General features: G+C 44.2%; 1 protein-coding gene and 1 pseudogene across 1 annotated transcript in view; one reads left to right on the top strand and one right to left on the bottom strand.

The window, feature by feature from the left end:
* Nucleotides 1-1,154: 1,154 nt before the first annotated feature.
* On the top strand, nt 1,155-2,955 carry LOC136526132 (phenylalanine ammonia-lyase-like; annotated as a pseudogene).
* Nucleotides 2,956-5,379: 2,424 nt separating this feature from the next.
* LOC136527688 (protein SWEETIE-like) overlaps nt 5,380-23,557 on the bottom strand; it is a 59,634-nt gene continuing 41,456 nt past the window's right edge. Inside the window, 20 exon segments of the mRNA XM_066520483.1 lie at nt 5,380-6,365; nt 6,587-6,712; nt 6,807-6,971; nt 7,047-7,190; nt 7,274-7,584; nt 8,415-8,553; nt 8,650-8,743; nt 8,917-9,014; nt 14,378-14,431; nt 16,697-17,005; nt 17,007-17,141; nt 17,226-17,426; nt 17,519-17,647; nt 17,780-17,866; nt 18,084-18,140; nt 20,867-20,935; nt 21,035-21,182; nt 21,304-21,527; nt 22,304-22,397; nt 22,944-23,011. Coding sequence (XP_066376580.1) covers nt 5,541-6,365; nt 6,587-6,712; nt 6,807-6,971; nt 7,047-7,190; nt 7,274-7,584; nt 8,415-8,553; nt 8,650-8,743; nt 8,917-9,014; nt 14,378-14,431; nt 16,697-17,005; nt 17,007-17,141; nt 17,226-17,426; nt 17,519-17,647; nt 17,780-17,866; nt 18,084-18,140; nt 20,867-20,935; nt 21,035-21,182; nt 21,304-21,527; nt 22,304-22,397; nt 22,944-23,011 — 3,477 coding nt within the window. The 3' untranslated portion in view covers nt 5,380-5,540.

Genomic DNA, 23,557 nt, shown 5'->3' with positions numbered 1-23,557 from the left:
ACTTCATTCATCTTAATTGAAAGGCAGAGCTTCTGCCATTGTTTCAAAAAAAGATCAGTTTGGTGTGATAGTACGAGGAAGACTCATAGTTGTTTCACATATATATGCCTTATGCTTCCATGCCTTTAGTTTTCCTTAGTTGATAATACCTTAAGTAGGTCTTGGATTTGTATGTGAATGGTCCAGTCAACTCTAAAGCAATGGGTTGTTTAGAAAGTGCTGCTGCTGTTGGGATTATGGGATACATTTTTTGTTAGGATAACAGAGTTTGTGCATTTATATTCAGAAAATTTGTCTAATAGACATCACTGAACTATTGCTTTTTGGAATCTGAATATTTTTACACCATGGATGGCACTTCCAGCTAGATATTCGTTAAAAAAGAATCTGAATAATATTGCAGACAGAATTTTTATGATAATGCAAACTCAAGCTGTTGTCCTAACCTGAGATGAATATGCTCTTTACTATTACTACTACTTAGCTACCCTTGTGCAACCCATTTTAGCTACTCACCCAAACTATTTTTTTGTCATGAAGCTATCATGCCTCAGTTTGACCAGATGGGGAATAACCAAAGACTCTTGTAGAAGTTGTTGCTCATGTTTTGCCATCAAATAAATTTTTTGAAATGTTGGCCTCAAGTCAATGGCCTCTAAGAGAACACTACTGCTGCAGCAACATGTGTACAAGAGTTGGTGCAGCACTTAGATAAATTTCATGGCGATTATTTTGCTATTTGTTGGACCTAGTACTTAGTTATTAACTGATATGTGAGGTTCATGTATTTTTGGTTGAGTTTGACATGAGAATTACTTGGACATGCAACTATTAATGGATCTGATTTGCCAAGTGGTGTAATGAATGTGGCCATTTTCAATTTGCTTGTTGGCTATAAACTGATTTTGTTTGCCGCAATATATATAGTCGGCTACAATATATTGAAGGGGAAATTGGTTGGCGGACACCCACAGTGGTGGTCATTTGCTAGCGGACACCCAAAGTGGAGCTGTATGCTAGAAGACACTCTGGTTTGTTGTAATTATGCCAGAGGACACCGTGGGCCGATTTCCACCGGTTGAGGAGAGAGGAAAAATTCAGTTTGGACATCCGGTGCCCCTGAGCCACGTTTGGTCTGGTCCAACCAGACCACGATGAAGTGGTACAGCGGGAATGACTAGCTGTCCGTGATCCGGTTCACCATCTATCGATGCTGTCAGACTGACCCATGTGCGCTCCCCTACAGGCATCTCAACGTCGGAATCTTTGGCACCAGCAACGATGGCCACACGCTGCCGTCGGAGGTCGTCCGCGTGGTGATGCTGGTGCGCATCAACACCCTCCTCCAGGGCTACTCCGGCATTCACTTCGAGATCCTAGAGGCCATCACCAAGCTGCTCAACACCGGGGTCAGCTCGTGCCTGCCGCTCTGGGGCACCATCACCGTGTCGGGCGACCTGGTCCCGCTCTCCTACATCGTCGGCCTCATCACGGGCCGCCCCAATCGCAGGCCACCACCGTCGATGGGAGGAAGGTGGACGCCACCGAGGCATTCAAGACATCGTCAATGGCACCTCCGTGGGCTCCGTGCTCGTGGCCACCATGATGTACGACGCCAATGTCCTTGCCGTCCTGCCCGAGGTCCTGTCTGCCCACCTCACCCACAAGCTCAAGCACCACCCGGGGTCCATCGAGGCCGCCGCCATCATGGAGCACATCCTGGACGGTAGCGCCTTCATGAAGCAAGCCAAGAAGGTGAATGAGTTGGACCCACTGCTCAAGCCCAAGCAGGATAGGTACGCGCTCCGCACGTCGCCACAGTGGCTGGCCCCCCAGATCGAGGTCATCCACGCCGCCACCAAGTCCATCGAGCACAAGGTCAACTCCGTCAACAACAACCCGGTCATCGACGTCCACCGCGGCAAGGCGCTGCACGGCGGCAACTTCCAGGGCACGCCCATCAGTGTGTCCATGGACAACGCCCGCCTCGCCATCGCCAACATCGGCAAGCTCATGTTCACGCAGTTCTCCGAGCTCGTCAATGAGTTCTACAACAATGGGCTCACCTCCAACCTGGCCGGCAGCCGTAAACCCAGCCTGGACTACGGCTTTAAGGGCACGGAGATCGCCATGGCCTCCTACTGCTCTGAGCTCTAGTACCTAGCAACCCTATCACCAACCACGTCTAGAGCGCGGGGCAGCACAACCAGGACGTCAACTCCCTAGGCCTCGTCGCCGCCAGGAAGACCGCGGAGGCCATCGACATCCTGAAGCTCATGTCATCCACCTACATCGTGGCACTGTGCCAGGTCATCGACCTGCGCCACCTCGAGGAGAACATCAAGACGTCGGTGAAGAACACGGTGACCCAGGTGACGAAGAAGGTGCTGACCATGAACCCCTCTGGCGACCTCTCCAGCGCGTGGTTCAGCGAGAAGGAGCTCATCACCACCATCGACAACGAGGGCGTGTTCACGTACACGGAGGATCCGGCCAGCGCCAGCCTGCCGCTGATGCAGAAGTTGCGCGCTGTGCTGGTGGACCACGCCCTCAGTAGCGGCAACATGGAGCAGGAGCCCTCCGTGTTCTCCAAGATCACCAAGTTCGAGGAGGAGCTCCGCGCGGTGCTGCCCCAGGAGGTGGAGGCCGCCCGCGTCACCGGGCACCGCTCCCGTGGCGAACCGGATCACGGACAGCCGGTCGTTCCCGCTGTACCGCTTCGTCGTGGTCTGGTTGGACCAGACCAAATGTGGCTCAGGGGCACCGGATGTCCAAACTGAATTTTTCTCTCTCCTCAACCGGTGGAAACCGACCCACGGTGTCCTCTGGCATAATTATAACAAACCAGAGTGTCTTCTAGCATACAACTCCACTTTGGGATTCCGCCAGCAAACGACCACCACTGTGGGTGTCCGCCAGCCAATTTCCCCTATATTTAATTACCATGTTATATGACTAATATTTTATGACATTTTATTATCCTACGTGGCACCTGCATAGACATCCATGGTCAATGGTTCATGACATTTTCTTTGCTTAGTAACGACGATAATTGAGCGTCGTAAATGAACGACGCAAGTATGATCGTCGCAAAAGTTACGATGACAATGTCAGTTTTGTCACAGAACACCTTTAGCTACGGGGAATAGGTGACGAATGCATTTTCGTCGCACGTGCGTCGTAAACTGTGAAACATGACAAAATTTATAGTTTCTACGACATTAATGTAACGTCGTAGAAGGTCCTATCTCTTGTAGTGCACGTGCACGCGAAGCGGCGAGCAAGGGCGGCTTCCGACGACAAGTAGCTCGGTGACGAGCAGCTTCGACAGCGCACTATAGCAACCTGACAGGGCCTCTTTTTCTCCCAATTCCAAACATGAACTCGAGGAGCTACAAGATTAAAAGTTGTTCATCATACTTCGATCTTTAACTTTGCTTTAAGAATCTCCTCTCAATTCTAACTGGATTCGAAGATCTAGGCTAGAGAAGAGGGGGAGATTGAAACAAAAAACCTTAACTTTCAGTTAACAGTTAGGGTTTAGAAAAATAGTTAAGTTTGTTATTTTTGGTGAATTAATTGGTGATTAATTAGTGAACAAACAAATCAACCAATAACATCATTGTGAAGTACAAACTTTATACTTCAAAATGGTGCCATTGCTTGAACAAGTTTATTTATGAAATTCATTTTAATAATTTCTCCAAAACTGAATCCAATGCTGAAATCCAGTCACTTAGTCAAAATGACAAGTGTTGAAATTCAAGTTTGAATTCAATGAGGCTCCAATTTTATGGGTTTGGACTTGAATTCACACCCCATACTTGACACTAGTATAAAGCACCTACTTTACACCTCAAAGTTTATTAGGGTATAATTTCAAGTATTTTAGTGAAATTCAAAAATAGAAGGCCACCAAGTACCTTTAAAAGGATTTTTGAGTTTAAGCACAATCCAACACAAATGCATTGCACTACTAGCAAGTAAATATTAATTTTAGTGAATGCAAGGCTAGCTACTATGGATGATTAACATGCATGATGATGACATGATCAAATTTTAGGGTTGCTTAACACCAGGGGTGTTACAACAGACCATACTCGATCAATGACCTAGCCCTACACCTTGGACGATTGTGCCTGTGCAAGAGAAATTTGAGGAGAATTTGCATATACAAGCAAAATTCAACCAGCACCTTGGAAACATGGAAAGCCAGGACGAGGTAGCACCTCGCAAAACTTTCACTTGCATCTCTCGCAGTCGAAAGACATGCAGAGGAAGCATAGGGGAGGTGCACCGCCCTCGCTGCTCCAAAGGTTGGAGGATCGCAAGTTTGTAAACCGATCGGAATCGTGTAACCCTTACCCCCACGCATTATATAAGAGAGGTAGAGAGCCCCCGTCAGGATGGTGCACCATTCTAGGTTATACTGCATAGACAATTAGTCATCAGTAGTCCGTTATAACTCAAGCATACAAGAATAAGATATACTCCAAACTAGACGTAGGGTACCACGTACCTGAACCAGTCGTGTGTTGCCATCTAATTGCTTGTATGTGATACGCTAATCTCCATTGCTAGGGTCAAAAACTCCAACACCCACCTTGCTAACGTAGCCACGTATAGCGCTGCACCACTCTACTACCCCATGCCTGCCTATGTTGCATCATCGTTACAATGCCGCACCCATGTTGCCACGCTAGGATATATCATAATATATCATATCGTGCGCTACAATCACCCTACTACGCTACAACGGTCCTATCGTTGCTGAGGGAGGTGAGGAAGGTTGCAGGAGTGGGGGACTAAGCGTCTGTTTGGATGGCAGCGTGGGAAAGCTGCCTGAGCCAGGCATCACTCCCAGGCGTTCGATTTTGAGCGCCTGGGGTCGGATGTGTATGCCTGGCCGGCGCTCCCAGGCCAGGGCTGCATCCAAAACAGACCCTAAGTGCGACAAGATGACAAGAATGAACATGAGCTGCTGCGTGACTGGGGAGAGGAAGCATGAGCTCCTGCGTGACGGGGAAAGGAGTGCGGTGATGTTAAATGAGACTACCGTGAGGCGCCACGATGAGGTGGAGTGTCGCGACCCGGTCGTGCCAACCCATTTATCCTAAGCATCTAAGCATAATCTGAATCCAAAAAATTATATTTTTCAAAAAAAAAATTGCTTATCACTTTCTGCACTTCCTGGGTTCTGCAATGTTCGCCCGAACAGTCCAACCGAACATCACGACACCTGTGACATGCAAGCAATGAGGCGTCACATACACCCACCCAACCCCACTCGTCAGCACGTCCCACACACACACACCAGCCTCTCTCCCTCTCCCTCACTTTCCCTTCATTCCCAAACTTCAGAACAATAACAGGATAAAATAAGAACTTTAAGTGTACAAAATAAAAATCATGTTAGTAACCTTATATCTTTTTATCTAATGCAATATATCTCGATAGATGCAACCAAATAACATCTCTTCTTAGCCACTAAGCCAGACTAAGTAGATACCGGCAATCAAACATGGCAGTACGTGAACCAATCAGCCCCTAAGTTGGTCATTTCCTCCGCTCTCGCTCATCACATTTCCTGACATACTAAAATCTGGTGTGTCAGCATCAGAGGAACCTGACAGCTCTTCTCTACTGTCATCCGTGACAAACTTGCCGTCAACCCTCGATGCATTGTCCAAACCCTTGGACTCATCCTCTGTGATATCTGACAGAATGTTTGAATTTATTGGGGAATCATCTTCAACAATGTCATCATGGACATCCACTTCAATCCCATGAATTTCTGCAGAGACAACTTTGGTATCTTCAATTACTTGATCAATGTCTTCATGAACATGCGGCAGTTCATCGGCTGTCTCATTATGAGCTAATTGCTCTTTGCAATCAACAGATGGATGTCTTTCGAGTTCATCACAATCTTCGTGGGATGACCCTGGTAATTCATGCTTGGCCTGTTGTTCAGTACTAGGGAATTGCAAATCAGAGGGCTCCTCAAGTTCCTTGTCTACACAAGTTATGTCTTCCATAGCACCAGCTGTAATATCCACACTACTAGAACCGTGACTGCTATTTTCCGGTGGGGTCTGTTCATTATACCTAGTTGTAAGAGAGATTTCTCCAGAATCAACACCATCATTTGCACTTGCAGGAAGAGATTGGAAAGCGTCCCAGTCGTCATCCCAGTCATCATCAACTTCATTTTCATTCTTCCCGTGAGTTGCAACACAATCAGAACCTTCAGCAGTGGACCCAGGGTTTTTACTGCTACTATCCTGGATATTCTGTTCTGAGTGTGCACTCATAGCCGCTGGCACCGTTATCTGGCCTTGACTGACTGAAGCTCGGACCATGTCCTACATATATGCAAGATTATTGACTCTCAGGGCATCAAGGAAGTAGAATCATGAATATAGGAGCTCAGCAACAAATGTACAGAGTATGGATGGCACTAACTCTTAAGATCATCATGAAAGTCAAGCTTAATACAAAACAGTATCCATTGATACATGCACATACAATCAACACATACAGATTCGATTCAAGAAGAAAATCTACACACAGTAAGGAACAATACCTGAAGCTGTAGTCTCCTTTCAGGTGGTGCAGAAAGCATTATATCTTTGATCTGTATAGCCACAGACGGAATCTGAATAAAATGAGAGAACAACTTTCTGGAAATGGTGTTCACTTCAGCAAGCTCCTGAAACAGAATATTGTACAAAATGATCAACAAAATAAAGCTGAACAGTAGATTTTCTGTTGCATTATTAGATAAAAAAACAAATCAAATTTACCTGTGAAACAGTATCACTGGACAGATTGAAAATCATCAGCAAGGCCTCCAGCAGAAGAGTTGTAGCATCTTGTTGGTATCTCTTTGATTGTGCTAGTGTGTGGAAGAGGAAAAGAAGTTTCAAACATTCATCAATGACACTGACAGATTCTTTGTTTGAACATTCCTGGAGTAAGAACTTTGTTATACCATCCGATTTTGCAGAAATTTTGACAATCTCATAATATATTCTATATAGTACCTTCAGCGTAGTCTGCATCACCAAAAACAAGTCTCCCAGCAATTCCATAAGCAACATCATAAAAGAATCCATCTTTGTTTCTAAACCTTCAGTTAGCTCCTTCTGTGCATAGCTTCTCAGTACATGCAGACCCAGCATGTGCATCTGCTTAGTGAAAACAATTTCATAACTAACCACTAGCAAAGAGTGACATCTGGGTACCAATAATAGGTGAAGCAGTTATCTACCTGTATGTTGGTACTACGAAGTGAACCCTGAATAACCTGTACGCACAACCTGAAGCTGCCCCAAAGGAGCACATCATTGTTACTTACATTTTCACTTTGATAAACGATCTCAGGAACAAGTTTTGCAAGAGCAGTGGCTTCTCCCAAGCAAAAAAGTAGTATCTTTGTCAACAGCTTGTAGGAATCAGAAATCTTGTTTTCGAGCAATGAGATCTTCTTATCACACTCTATATACAAGTATCCCACTAGGCCAACCATAGCACCGAAGACAACTTTAGGACTCGTGCACTCACCATCTGAGTCAGCTCTTTCTACAAAAAAAGGGGGCACCAATTCTTTAAGCATCATCATTCTTCATGAACGGTTATTGTTTCATGTTCATAAGAGCTAATCTTTTATCCACCAATTTTCTAGGTATATGGGTCCCTTTTGAGCCTTCAACTTTAAACTTTTGCTAGACATTAGGAGTTCTAGGTAATGATGGGGCAGCAACTTATGGATGGACCCAATTGTATGCAGTCAAGAGGCCATCCAAAAGTAACATTCCCTTTTACTGAATGTTTTGTTCCAATCAAACCTTTTGTACACAACTTAAAAGGAACACTAAAAATGGTGGAGCCTTATAAATTAATGCAGGTCATCTCATTGCTCGTCTATATGTGTTAGAAGTGGAGAATGGACACCATGCCGAAATCAACTGTGGGTTAACTTATAGGTAAATTGTGATTAATTCAATTTTATAGCCCTTTACTATACTGCTATTTTTATTAAATTTGTATAAGTAAAGCACAGATAACTTGTTCAAACTGGATCATATTCCAAATGCTTAGAGAGTAGTTGCAGCTTTCTAAGTGACCTTTTGCCAGATTGTTTGGCTTTTGGGGGCTGGGGGTGGCAACACAGATACGCCCATTTCACACTATTTAAGAAAAAAAAAAGATGCATGTTTCATACCAAGGGAGGGGACTGAATGGACTACAACTAGTTACTAACAAAACTAGATAGGTTCATTCTTTTACAAGGGTAGAAAACAGCAGATTTTAGAAGGACAATGGCAAAAGTTTTTCATAAATATTAGTGGGTCAATACAGGTGAATATGTTCCAAGAATAACAAGGAAATTGAGAAGAAACAGAAGGTACCTCTGAAACATTTCCTCATGAAAGGCAAGATATTTTGGAGGAAGGATATAATATTTGACAAGCATAAATTAGTTGACACTTGTTGAAATGATTGGTGTGAAGTGGATACCACTAATATCATCAGCTTCCACAAATACTGCTACATGAGACCAGCTATTAGATTCCAGGAATGAAAGTATATAGTTCAAACCAATTTGCACTAGACATAATCAAGGGAAGTATAACCTATCACTACCTCTCCTTTGATCTGACAAGCCATCGTCTCACTTGCAATAGACAACTCAGAAATCAAAGTGTTACTTGAATGATTCTGAGAACTCCCACCCCTACTGCAGTGATCACAAATACAGAATTTAATGACAATATTGCATTTAAGGAACAAAAGATTCTAACTAGAAGATCAGCAATAGGTTCTGAAACTAGCTACATTGCCTCAAGGAAATCTGAAATGAAGCACATGCAGAAAGAAAGTTTGAAACAAAGTACAGTGCAGCAAGATTACCATTGAAGTATCACACCAAGATACCGAGACAATAACTCTAATGCAGAGGAGACAAAGGCTTCAACCTCAAAAAAGTTGTCAGGGCAGAATCTGATAATCTTCATGGTGAAACAAAAGTTAGGCAGTAGTCTCATTAAAAATAAGCAATATGCAATGGATAAAACTTTGTTCCTGTATTATCCTTGAATATTGCTAACATGGATGCAAAAGGAATGAAACCAGAGACACTATTAGCCCTTCAAGAAAAAAGAAGAGAGAAGCAATACTCGCAACTATACAAGTACACATTAGTTAATCTCATTCCAACATCAGAAGATTGAAGGGAGTAAGTGATCTATTTTCCCTAAGCTATAAAACAGGAGTAATCAATCCACCTGGGATACATTCCCACTGTGCGCTCTTCTTTCTTCCATTGTGTCATTTTATCCCACTCACTGCCTGCCATGCATGCTACACATGCAGCTGCAGGCACACCATCGGCGTCAACTAGAGGGAAGTGAAGTGCTGGAACAGTAGCTAAGTGTGGGATATTTTAAGGGGACATGTGTTCATTGATAGTTGGTATATGGGTGAGTGTGGGGACCCCACTTGTAAGGGTCGGCTCTTGCTTATAAGCAGAGCATGTATTGCGGAGGCACTTATATAAATAATAAAAAAAAAAACCAAGAACCTTACCTCATTCCTCCTATCGTCCAAGATCCCGTTGTCGTGCTCATGTCGGCGTTCCTCACCGGTAAGGGGTATTTAAGCTGATGTTAGAGACGGACTACCCTTAGAGGATGGGTGGCATTGGCCAGTGGCGGTGCTAGGCGGCAGGTTGTGTGGCAGCTGCTCAAACGGGTGGGCGACTTCCACTCGACTACCCCACGAGCTGATGGCGGCGCTTCCCTGAGTTTCTCTGCAGGCGACATCACTAGCTCCCTCAGATCCCCTTTGGCTGGGCAGCATGGTTGTGACCGCCTGTCTAATCAGCTACATGCCACAAGTTTTTGGAACTTTTTTTTATTGGGACCATAACTCCGCCTATGTTGTCTCAACATAACAGGTCCCAAGCCCTGGTAAAGGAGGAGGGTTGTGATAGGCGTGGCGAGCCAACGTTAATTCTAGCTATTCTAATGGAGATGAAACCTGAAAGAAAACCGTTGGGGCGTAACCCTCTTAGCGACGCACCATATCGGAACCCAGGTATGGTGTTAAATGGGCAAGGGCCAGGTCGGCACCCCCTTGGTGACGCGCCGTGTCGCGAGCTGGGCATGGTGTCAAGTGAGCAAGGATCGGGTCGTCGCTTCCTTAGTGGCGCGCTACATCGGCGCCCAGGTGTAGTGAAAAATGAGCAAGGGTCTTCACATCTAAGTCGACGGGTGCGAAGGCTAAAGAAGCTAGTCGAACCAACTAGGACCGTTTAGGTAGTTGGAATGTAGGGTCGCTTACAGGTAAGTTAAGAGAATTAGTTGATACCACGACTAGGAGGCGTGTAAATATATTATGTGTTCAAGAGACTAAATGGAAGGGTCAGAAGGTGAAGGAGGTGGACAATATAGGTTTCAAGCTTTGGTACATAGGGACAGTCGCGAATATAAATGGAATAGGAGTTTTGATTGATAAGAGCCTCAAGAATGGTGTGGTGGGAGTGAGAAGGCAATGAGATAGGATTATCTTAGTCAAGCTTATCGTTGGTGATATGGTCTTGAACGTAATTAGTGCGTATGCCCCCCAAGTAGGCCTCGACGAGAGTACTAAGAGACAGTTCTAGGAAGAGGAGTTTTGATTGATAAGAGCCTCAAGAATGGTGTGGGCAAGGAGGTTTTGGGTATGGTAGTAGGAATCAGGAGGGGGAGGAAGTTCTGGACTTCGCGGTAGCTTTTGACATGATGATAGCCAACACTTTCTTTAGAAAGAGAATCTCATCTAGTGACCATCAGTAGCGGACAGTACTCTAGCCAGATTGACTTTGTCCTCGCAAGAAGAAAAGACAAACGAGCATGCTTGGGTTGCAAGGTAATACTAGAGGAGTGTGTTGTTTCTCAACATAAGCTTTTGGTGGCAGACTTTCGTTTTCAGGTGCGTGCCCGTAGGGATAAACAAGCTAAGATTGAAAGAACAAAGTGGTGGAAACTGAAAAGGGGAGACGTCAGAAGTATTTAGGGAAAGGGTTATCAAAGAGGTCTCTTAGAAAGAAGAAGAGGACATAAACAACATGTGGGAGAAAATGGCAACCAACATTCGGAAGATGGCCTCAGAGGTGTGTGGAGTAACCAAAGGAAGTGGAAGGCGAGGCTAAAGATACTTGGTGGTGGAACGAGGAAATTCAAAGGGCTATTAAGGAGAAGAAAGAATGCTATAGACGCTTCTACCATGACAGGAGTGTGGACAACATAGAGAAGTACAAGGTAGCAAAGAAGACTGTAAAGCGAGCTGTAAGTGTAGCAAAGGGTAGAGCATACGATGATCTTTACCAACATTTGAGTACGAAGGAAAGAGAGAAGAACATTTATAGGATGGCTAGGGTTTGTAAGAGAAAGACAAGGGATTTCAACCAAGTTACGTGCATTAAGGATGAAAGGGATCATCTCTTGATGAAAGAGGATGGGATCCGACATCAATGGCAAGAGTATTTTAACAAATTGTTCAATGATGAGAATACGAACACAACCTTTCCGTTGGATGACTCTTTTGATAACACCAATAGACGCTTTGTGCGGAGAATCCAAGAATCTGAGGTCAGAGAGGCGTTAAAAAGGATAAAAGGAGGTAAGGCTATGGGACCGGATGGTATCCCAATCGAGGTGTGGAGATACCTCGGGGACATAGCTATAGTAAAGATGGCAACGGGCACAGAATACCCGCGTACCCGCAGATATCAAACCCGGCGGGCGCGGATACGGGCGACAGAGTGCATCCGCGGGCACAGGGTGCGGGCAGAGTTTTAAACCCAACGGGCATTTGTTAACGGGTAAGAAAATAGCCTATCCGTATCCGCAAACCCGCCTTACCTATCTGACATGTGGGGTCATAGCCAACCAAGTATATATTGGAAGACAGAAACCCTAGAATCCCCACCCTGGCCAGCCCCAGCGCCGCAACCAGTCCACCTCGCCACATCCAGGCCGACCCCCACATCCAAGCGAGCAGCAGCACGCCTCCGCCAAGGGACCCGCCTGGCCTAAGCCGGCGGTGGAGCTGAGGATCAAGGGGACGACTCCCCGCGGCGTGCGGATCGGCGATGGCTTGCTGCTGCGCGGGATCCTCGCCCGTCCTTGACCTCGCCAGGTAGCCACGTGATCCTCCTGCCTCACCCACGTGCGCGACGAGAAGAGAAGGGGGGGGGGGGGGGCTACCAGCGGAGGAGGAAGGTCGCGGCCACGAGCCTCGCCTGCGGCGACCCGCTCTGCTCCTGCCTCGACACCGGCGGGGCCGGATGCGGTGGGTGGCGACGGTGGATGCGGCTCCCTTGGTTCGCCAGCGACGCATCCCTTCGCAGAATCGCACTGCGCGACTGCACCGCGGCCAGTCTGCTCGTGCCCCTGCCCTTTGCGACCGTCGCGGCGCCGTAGCCCGCCGCCCCGCACCCTGCCCTCTGCTAGAGTGCTGGCCCCACAGGCCGCCATCTCCGCCCCCCACACCGACGTCCCTAGCCGCGCTGGACGCCATCTCGCCCTGAAGGCCACCATTGTCTTCCCCATCTGGCGGGTACGCGGGCATGCCCGCGGGCGAGCCTTGCCCGCAGATAGCGGGCACTGGGCACAAGTTGCTGCCCATGGCGGGTGGCGGGCACGGGTGCGGGCACAAGATTTTGCCCGTGGGCGCAGGCGTGCGAAGCCACCATCCGTGCGGATATTGCCCGTTGCCATCTTTAAGCTATAGTATGGCTAACCAAGCTGTTCAACCATATTTTTCAATCGAACAAGATGCCTGACGAATGGAGGAGAAGTATATTGGTACCGATCTACAAGAATAAATGGGATATTCAAAGTTGTACTAATTACTAAAGAATTAAGTTGATGAGCCATACTATGAAGCTATGGGAAGAGAGTTATCGAGCATCGTTTAAGAGCAATAACGCAGGTCACTATGAACCAATTTGGTTTCATGCTCGAAAGGTCAACCATGGAAGCCATTTTCTTAATAAGACAAGTTATGGAGCAGTATAGGGAGAAGAAGAAGGACCTACACATGGTTTTTATTGATTTGAAGAAGGCTTATGATAAAATACCAAGGAATGTTATATGGTGGACTTTGGACAAACATAAAGTCCCAACGAAGTACGTTGGGCTCATTAAGGACATGTACAACAATGTTGTGACTAGTATTCGAACAAGTGATGTAGACATGGATGACTTCTCGATTAGGATATGACTACATTAAGGTTAGCTTTGAGCCCTTATCTGTTTGCCTTAGTGATGGATTAGGTCACAAGGCACATACAAGGGGACATCCCTTGGTGCATGCTTTTCGCGAACTATGTAGTGCTAGTTGATCAAAGCCGGACATGAGTGAATCAGAAACTGGAGTTATGGCAGGAGACTTTAGAGTCCAAAGGTTTTAGACTTAGTAGAACTAAAACTGAGTATATGAGATGTAATTTCGACACTACTACTCAGGGAGGAGGAAGATATTAGTTTGGAAGGATATCTTTCGATATTTAGGATCCATGCTACAGAAAGACGAGGATATTGATGAAAATGTTAGTCATAGAATCAAAGCAGGGTGGATGAAGTGGCGCCAAGCATCTGGTGTCCTATGTGACAACAGGGTACCACAGAAGCTAAAAGGCAAGTTTTATTGGACGGCGATTAGACCTGCTATGTTGTATGGTGCAGAATGTTGGCCTACGAAAAGACGACATGTTCAACAGATAAGTGTCGCGGAAATGCAGTATGTTGCGTTGGATTTGCGGTCATACAAGAAGGGATCGTGTTCGGAACGATGATATACGTGATAGATTAGGGGTAACACCAATTAAAGAAAAGCTTTATCCAACACCGGTTGAGATGGTTTGAACATGTCCAACTTCTAGAGGGACCGGTGCGTAGTGGAATCCTAAGCCATGATAGTAACTGTACAGAGAGGCAGAGGAAGACCGAAGTTGACTTGGGTAGAGGCAATAAAAGGAGACTTGAAAGGATGGAATATACCCAAAGACTTAGCCTTAGATAGAAGTGCTTGCAAAACAGCTATTCACGTGTCTAACCTTGATTGCTTCTGCTGGGTTTAAACTCTAGCCTACCCCAACTTATTTAGGACTTAAAGGCTTTGTTGTTGTTGTTGTTGTTGTTTTTATTGGAACCATATTTATCTCATTAGAGCTCAGAATTGGGCCTTGTGGACTATATTAATGCATAAGCATTTTCAGAAAAAAAAATTCATGCAATGTGTTACCCTTTTATTAAACAGTTAGAACTGAAATATGATTGATTGATCTAACATGAGCTGCTAGTAATTATCACCAGAATAACCTTACCTGGGTGAATAGGAGGATGATAGGAGCACTTGAACAATCAGCATATGTAAGTGCCTGCACCGACACAAATCTTGTCATTAGAAATGATTTTTGGAGTGAAGGACAAATCAGCATAATCTAGGGTTGCAAGAGCAAAGTAAAAGTTTCGTTTAATCAGATCGTGACATCTAGCTTCGCTTGGTATATCATTATAAAAAACTAGATGGTAAACAATCAACATGAAGCACGATGAAAGGTCACAGTTGGAGAATCAAAGATATCCATGCGCAGACCCTCTATCTTTCAAGATAGTTGTCCGAGTCCAACTATCCTGTGATAATGGCTAGTGATTAAGAAGGCTCAGAATTTGAGTAAGAACAGCAGGACAAGACCATGCTCACCAAGTCACCTAAATGATTATTTATTCTAATCACCCTACATCCTTTACATTTTCTAGTGAAACTGTAAATGATGGGAAATGTGCAATACCTTTTGACAAACAGTTTGAAATAATAAACATGAACTATTTTGAAAATGTGCAAGTATTTATTACCCACAATGAACAATTATTTTGAAACCATGAACCCAAACAACTTTGAAACATCACTCCTGAAATCAACATAAAGAACAATCTCCCATGCAATGAAAAAGACAAATTTGACAAACCTATGAGGAACAAGGTGGCTCATAGGATCCGCGATGCTAAGCGTACTAGCTTTCTTCTTTTGTATAAATTCCCTAGCCTAGTTTCCTAGTGTTGGAATATAAGTGAATTGCCCACATCTCCGTATCAGCTTAAGCTTTTAGATTGAACTGGTCGGTGCATGCAACTCAATATGGTATCAGAAGCCAGAGGTCTCGAGTTCAAATCCAGGTTAGTGCAATTAAATAAAATATAATTGCTGCCGCTCCTATTCCACGTCTAAGGCCTGAGGGAAGCCTCCACAAGAGGGGGAGTGTTGGAATATAAATGAATTGCCCACATCTCCCTAGGCTTGTTGTTTTAGCTTTTCGCTGTTTACTTGTATAGCTTTGTGTTTCTTGTCCAGCTTCTTTTCCTTTTACTAAATTTTTTTACAGTGGGGGCCTCCCCTGCTGTACTCTTGTTCAACACACAAGGTGGCTCAACATTAAGAAGAAATAGACATCCATATTTGCCTTGACAAGGACTTAAACTTGGGATGGTCCAGACGTAAATCCACAGCCTCAACCGGGCAAGGCTCAGCACTGTTAGAAGTCATTGATGTATATCTATGATATTGATCAAGGTGTATAGGTTAGTTGGTTTCGTATCCCAGTACCGTCTAGAAACATAAATGTAAAGGAAGGGATAGATTGTAACTAGAGCCCATGTAATCTTGTAGGTTGTTGCCCAACAACACTATATAACATGGACCATGGTGAACCTGAGTTTGTGTATCCTTTTTTTTTGTTGAACACGCAGGAGAACTGCATATCATTATATTAAGAACAATAAAAAGGGGGAAAGAAACCCCCTACAATACCACACACTCATGCCTTGGACTCTAGTTTGGGTATCCTCGTTACACAAATCCTTCAATGGTCATCAGAGCTATCTTGTTCCCAAAACACACCTAGTCCCATGGCATCAACCTGCAATGTGCCATGTGCCTGCCTTCCTTGGACCGCCTGTCTCCAAGAAGATTACTCGCAAGAACTTCGTCCGCTGGATGGCTCAGGTTCTCCCAGTCATTAGGGGTAGACAGCTGGTGGGATTACTAGATGGATCCATCGAGGCGCCAGAGCCGATGGCCATTGTGGTGGCTGAAGACAAGTACAAGACCACCATTGTCAATTCAATGTATGAGCATTGGGTTGTCCAGTATCAGCAAATGGTAGGCTACCTCATCAACTGCATGACGAAGGATGTACTGGCGCAAATCGCACTCTCCCTACGTTGGCGGCCATATGGTCCATTACTACCACTGGTCACAAATATATGCTGTTTTGGACATACATCCAGTCCAACTTTTAAAACTTATAAAACTTTGCATAAATAGAAACTACTACCTCTTAAGATATTTACATTAGAAATATGAAAATAAAATGTAAACTAATGGTCAAATTTGCATATTGGAGACCATGACAATATCAAAACCAACATCTTTTTGTGGACGGATGGACTATGCTACATTAATATGGAGGATTATTACATAGTCCCTCCATTCCAAATTATAAGTTGCTTTGACTTTTTTGGTACATCGAATTTGCTATATATCTACCAAAAAAGTTAAAGCGGCTTATAATTTGGAACGGAGAGAGTAGGAATCAGCAAGTTTTACAATTTGGGAAACAGGAATGTAGCAAAAGCAAACTGACCTGGAGGAGTTCCTGGCAAATATCCACTGAAAGGAAATTATTGCTGAAAAAGACTTCTGTTGTGAGGGACAACAGCACGGGTAAGACCTGATCACAAGGTTTTTTATTATCTAGTCTGTGAACAATAAATTCCCCAAACATTTTGTCTTGTCTAGATTCAAGGTTGATCTTCAAAGAATTATTCTTCACTGATTGGCATGAATGAAACAGCTCAAGGATAGATAACCCCCAAAGAAATTGGAATTCACTTCTGTCCAATTTGACCATACAATTCCCAGATATAAATGTTTGTTCAAGTAAATTTTCAGGGCTTATTCTCGTCAAATTCCACAGGCGCAGCATCAAGAGCTGTTGCTTGAAGAATTAATAACCAAACTTCATCAAGATACCTCTGCACCTTGGACGAGATTAATAATGACTGAATCCCATCAAGGAATGGCTTGTACTGTAAAAGAAGATAGAATATAAACCATTATATGATTATATGATCCTTGAAAATGAATTGTTGAGGCTCGTTTGACCGTCTTACATTGATTTTTGAGTGCAAACCAAAACTTATAGAAACATAATCCTTGAGTACTCGAATCCAGTATTTTCCTAATAGAGTTGAGCTGTTTACAAGTGAAGGTACCAATTGCTGGTATTCATTAGGAGCATTTTCCTTCATCCTCAAGAATTGATAGGTGTTACACTTGACTGCTGCATGGGCAGTTAGAAGGCGAACCTTTATCTGTCAGTTACAAAACCTAGGTTAGGTACTTAGGACACTAAGATATCCAAGGCAAACTGAAAAAATGCGACAATTTAGGAGAACTCAAATACCTTGCACACTACCCAGTCAGCAAAAGATGGATAAAATAGGCCCTCTATGTCACTTAATGGGCGTGTTATCAGAGAAAACAAACGACTAAGAGCTACTCTATCCCCACCAATTATGCTGCTCGTCATAACCTGTTTTTTTTTTATGAAGCAAAGATGTATCAGCAGCAATATATAATAAATACTTGGTGTGCAAGTCTGGCTAAAAGGAGGGATACTGTGATAATAGCAAATCAGGAATTTTGTTTTAGTTCTGAGACAAACCCTTGTAGCGAGTTCAAGTCCAGCATCCAAAAGAAGTGGGCCAGAAGCAGTGCTTATAGCCATTCTAACAGCAGAAACAAGTTGGGCCTGCACTTTGAAAATAAAAATAAGTACCATCAGAAAAATAGGGTTCCTTTAAATGATTGAATAGTACCTATACAGATAGATATTATCAGTATTCATAAGAAATCTCAGGCTATTTCTTTCTCACAATCATGAAGATATTTAATCTCATACCAAGGTAGCAGATTTTCTTTCTGTTTCTTAAAAAAGGAACTAAGGATTGAGAAGATCTGAGAATCACCTGAAATTGTTCCAACAAGATATGGCCAGGAAATTCAGGATCTACTGCCTTGCCAAACTATAAAAATGAAATAAATACAATAATTATGATAAATTTGCAATAGCATTTAAGACTGTACATCAGAATAAACTCGTAGCTGAAAGAAATATAAACCATGCCCAAAAAATGGTGAACTTTTAACATCTCTCTTAATCATAATTCATAGTGTCAAATAGCAATAGTACCACATTGTTTACCCACGTGGAGTGTTACTCCTATGTACCCTATATGATAGGCCCATGAGGCCCAATGCAATACAACCAATATTCCACCAATTCTATTCTCCTTCATGGTATCATTCGCCTAGATTTAGATCCTAACCCTAGCCGCCGCTGCTTCCGCATCGCGCACCCCCGGGGAGAGATCGATCTCAGGGGCAGCGCCCCTGTTTAGGCGCCCGAACCTTATTGATCCGGCTGCCATTGTCGTCATCAAGCAGCAGATCGGGCCTTCTCGCGACACCGTACCACTTCGTCACCCTCTCCGCGCTTGTCGTGGAAGATGTTGGGCGTCGTCCCATCCCACGCTGCCGTGGTGGTGGCCTGGGCCAGGTCGATCCCAACCCCAACACCGTGCCGCCATGGTTGCGGCCGGCCAATCTATGCCATCCTCGCGCGACCCCGCGTGACCGTGACCCGCCATGTGCCCAGTGTTGTCCGCCTCTGGCAGCTCGTGCCGCCAGCCGGGACGGGCCGCACTGAGGCGCGCTGTAACACGGGGTCGCCGCCCGATCGGGCCACGCCGCCACCACCGTGCTACGTTGCTAGGTACACCCTATCCCCTGTTGATGTATCTTTTTGGTTTTCCCGATCATTGATCAGGATTGAGTCGCCCACCGCCCGTCGACCGTCGCCGAGTCTTACGCGCATCTTCTCCGAGCAACAGGGCTGCTGGCTTGTTGTTGTGTCGCCTCCTCGGGCCGTAGCACCACCGCCCGTGTGTCCACTTCGCCGTGGCTTGCTGTTGTGTCGCCTCGTCGGGCCGCAGCACCGCCACCTGTGTCCACTTCACCATTGCATCTACATCGCCGTCCCCTGTGCATCGACGATTGTGCTGCGCAATCTTTGCTGCGCCTGTCTGCACAGGGTCTTCGTCTGCAGATTGGGTCTTCGTCATCGAGCTGCCGTCACCGAGCCCTGCTCGCCTGCCGCCCCCTCGTGTCGTCGTTGAGCCCTGCTCGCTGGCCGCCCCCTTGCGTCGTCGCTGAGCCCTGCTCGCCAACACGTTCGCTACCACACTGCTTCTTCGTCCAGCACAACCATGCCTGGATTGGGCCTTCTCGCTTGTACGCCCGGTATTGGCAACACCGACGCGTGTTTTAATCCCCGACTGAGTTGCTGGTCTGGCAAATCCAGCCTGCACCTCGACTGCTCAGGCGGCTTGACTGCATCGACTTTGGCATCGACCCTTCCCGTTCAGACCCCATCTGCCTCGATTGCCATTTGTTGGGCCACATCTTTCCATCGTGCATGAATACATGCAAATCTTGGTGGACTGCATGGTTCTGTTGATTAAACCCACGCCCGGTCTTCTTGATTAGTCGTTGAAGACAGCGATCCTGGTGCACAGGATCCCTGTGCCAAACTGTCGAGTCGCTACGTGATGTAGAATCGTGCGGCCAAAGCGGTGGAAGTATCGCGACGAATTACGTAGCGACGTCGAGCTGCCGTGAGTGGCCTCGAGATGACGACTCCATGTAGGTGAAGAACGCCGCCGCATGAAGCCAAATTGCCACGGATGGCGATGATCTTGAGGTCCATCTGGTTCGCTAGGGGATCAGCACGCACACCCCTAGCTGGCGCGCCAACTGTCGACAAAAGATGCTCGACAGTCCACCGAGGGGTCTACCCACGATGGTAGATTGATTGGTAAAGGTGCGCGTAATCAGAAACTAGATGGTAACAGAGACACAAGACACGAGATTTATACAGTTCAGGCCGTTAATATGACGTAAAACCCTACGTCCTGTGCTTTGTTGGTTTGTATTGCTGGAATACAAGATGGGATGTGGGATGCCCCATGCCGACTAGGAGACCCCTGCCCATCCTTATATACTCTGGAGAGGTAGGGTTACAAGGAAAGTATCCTAGTCGGTTACATGGTAAGTATTCTATTTGGATTACAATATCTGATCAGATATATCTCTATCTTCAAGATATCTTCTGGAAGCCTTGCGGAGTACACCGACCCGTGCCATGCTGCCGCAAGTCTTGAATCTTGTGGGCTGGACCTCCCCTGATGGTGCAGCCCATGTCCCTTGCCGTGGGTACCTAGGGTTATATCCCCACATTCCCCCAGGAGGAGTCCGGAATAGATTAGAATTAGGAATAGAATAGATAAGGATAAGGATAGAGTTTGTTAGGAAAAGAGTCCAGATCTATAAGGACTCTATCTATAGACTGCTTGGAGGTCAAATCTAAATTGCTTAGAGGCCATGTCCCCTAGGGACTATAAACATAGGGGTCATGTAACCATTCAGATCTTAAGCAAGAATAGAGCAATTGCTCTTCCCCTATCCCTCTCTCTTCTCTGCCTCGGTTCTCTCTCTCTCTCTAGCTGCCGCCACCCATCCCTCTCCCTGCCCTAGCCACCGCCCTCTCCTTCTCCCACACCAGCAGCAGCAGCCACAGCACCCCCCCCCCCCCCCCCCCCCACCCCCCACCCCCAAGTAGGGCTGTGACATCATGGTAGATACTAGAATATTTATTTATCTCCAGGTCATAATCTCAAAATAGATGGCACACCTTGTCCATTATCAAACACAAAAGCTTCACACCTATTGGTTGCATTCCTTCAAATTGCCCAGTACTTATCTGCCACCCAAAGGTAGTTGTCATCCATAAGTTAGTTAAATTTAACACAAATCTTCACCCAAATAGTTTCAGCATCTAGAATCTGATTTATGTCAAAACCTGATATGAAAGTGAGACCAGTTCCTGTAGCTTAAGCACTAGCCAATCATTTGACAGATAAGTCCCTTTAGATATTGCGCTCCTTGCCAACAAGAGGTCAAAATGAGCAGGTTCTGCTCCAACTGCAATTGGTACATGGCTAACGCATCTGTTTTAACACAAAAGGAAAACATTTGCAATAATAATAAGAAATTAATGGACATCTTCATAACAAATTGGTCTTGACAGAAGAAAAAAAAGAGTACATAAAATAAAAAAAGCAAACATACTCTGCAGCGAAAACCCTGGTACGATATCTGAGGTGCTTATTCCTTGGAGGAAACTGGCTGGATATAGAACCAGCCCAGTGGACTTGCTCCTGCTTTGAGCTGGAAATCATGTTGTCTTCATCTTCTCCATAGTACACATCATTCTCAGATGTGCTATCAGGGGGATTATGTCCAAAACTTGACAGAACTTCACCTGTGTTTCTTCTAATTGACGTAGCAAGAACCTAAGTGACATAAAAAAGACCCAGTTTAGCAACTCCAAAGCAAAATTTCCCTGGCACTAATCATGAATTGATATAATGAAAAAACTAACAAAAGTCTTATCATCATGCATACTAAACGCATTATTTAATCTACGAAAGTCACCAAACCACACAAAATACTGTGATTTAAGAATTCAAAAGAAATGTTTTTAATTAAGGCATAAATGAAAAAATGTTCACAATAGGTACATATTCCAAAAACCTTTCTTCGATCATAGTTAACAGACCGTTTATAGATTATCAAGTGTCAATGTAAATAAATAAATTGGCATGAAAAAACAAATAGGAACATGGCTACACTTTCACATATCATTGTCTTCATAAAACTACTCGTTGGAAGTCATAATTGCATTCCTCTCTCATTATTGGTATCCTGTATCTCTGCCTCTGGCAGGAAAAAATGCATGGAAATCACTACGAGATACATAAAGGAAATAAAAACAGATGTGTTTTTGAGGAGGAGTTCTCCAAATATCTATGCTATTATACAGGACATTAAGGATGAACCACTATGAGGCCAGGTTCTGGTGCATGTCTGGAGAAGAATCTTGGTAGCATTTTTTGGCACTATTGTGGTTCATCTAGGTTGCTGGTTGCATTTGTTTCTTGTTTCTGGTATAAACCTATTGTAGGTCATTTGCCATAACGGGCTTGTTGAATCTTAGACTCTCCTTTTTCTTAATATAATACATAAAGGAAAAAACAAATCAACAAAGTAAAATATGAAGTAAACATACAATATTTCGTAAAACTGCCAGCCACCGTGATGGACGTAGTGGACATGATGTATACAATAAGCGAATAATAGTTGCACGAACCAACATCGCTATTCTGCACAGTTGAATATTTAGTGATTAGCATCATAAGTTTTTACAAAGTACATTGAATTAGTCAATTGAGTTAAGTTAAATTTTAAAACAGATAAAGTAATGGCGGTAAACTTATGTCCAAAGAATCATAGTGATATATCTGAAAAACAGAAAGATAAGTTGCAGGTTTGACATAAGACATCCATATATGTAAACAGAACATTTCAAATGACACATAATACTGATTGGGCACAAGGCAAATATAAGACCTCATAAATACAGTTCACCACAAGGCAAATAAACATACTTCCACCGGTCACAAACATAAGTCCATCTTGGTTAATTCTAAGAACCTTTTTTTTTTATCTTTGACTATCAACAAGACAACAACTAAAGTTTTACAGAGATAGCTCACAAATGATTGGAATTACTAAATTCATTACAAAATATACTTTCATTATATATAGATATTGCGAGTAAAAGTATCATATGGAGACCGTGTATATATCTTAATGAACTTGTATTTGTGACTGTAGGATACATCATATACACAAATAGAACAACATACTCAGAATCTGTCTCCTCATCAAGCATACTGAACAGATTCTCTTCATTATTCTCGTCAATCATTGCAGCCTGGTAGAGAAGATTCAGCAATATAAGATAAGCAAATTACAATTGCATAAAAAACATCTAAAAAAGAAAAAATATAGTCAGATAAAGGATATCTGGTGCAAATGGGCCAAATGTTGTAAAGTTGAAAATTTTGTTGCAAACATTGCCTTGATTTCTTGCAAATGGTGTTCTATTATGTTGCATGAAACGATGAAAGAATGTTGCAGCAATCATAGCAGCGTCCAGTCGTCACAATCATAAGAAAACACAGTTTCAACAAAATTTTCAGGTTTCGAACACTTAGACCATGTAAACCAGATGACCCCAACTTTAAGAATATGATGATGCAATCAGATTTGAAATTAACTTAAAAACTCAATTCTTTTTCAATACACACTAGAATTGTACATAAATTTACTGGCATCCAAAATGGTATAAATTGTTATGAAAAAAAAAGCATGTTTACTTAACTGCAGAAGAAAATTGTCTATAATTTTTACACTTAATAACACCCGATCAAACTCGTAGTCATTACGAAAGATCATAAAAATAGAAATTAAGGAGATG

Source organism: Miscanthus floridulus, chromosome 19, assembly GCF_019320115.1.
Source record: "Miscanthus floridulus cultivar M001 chromosome 19, ASM1932011v1, whole genome shotgun sequence".
NCBI classification, from domain to species: domain Eukaryota; kingdom Viridiplantae; phylum Streptophyta; class Magnoliopsida; order Poales; family Poaceae; genus Miscanthus; species Miscanthus floridulus.
This window is presented reverse-complemented; position numbering and strand designations above follow the sequence as displayed.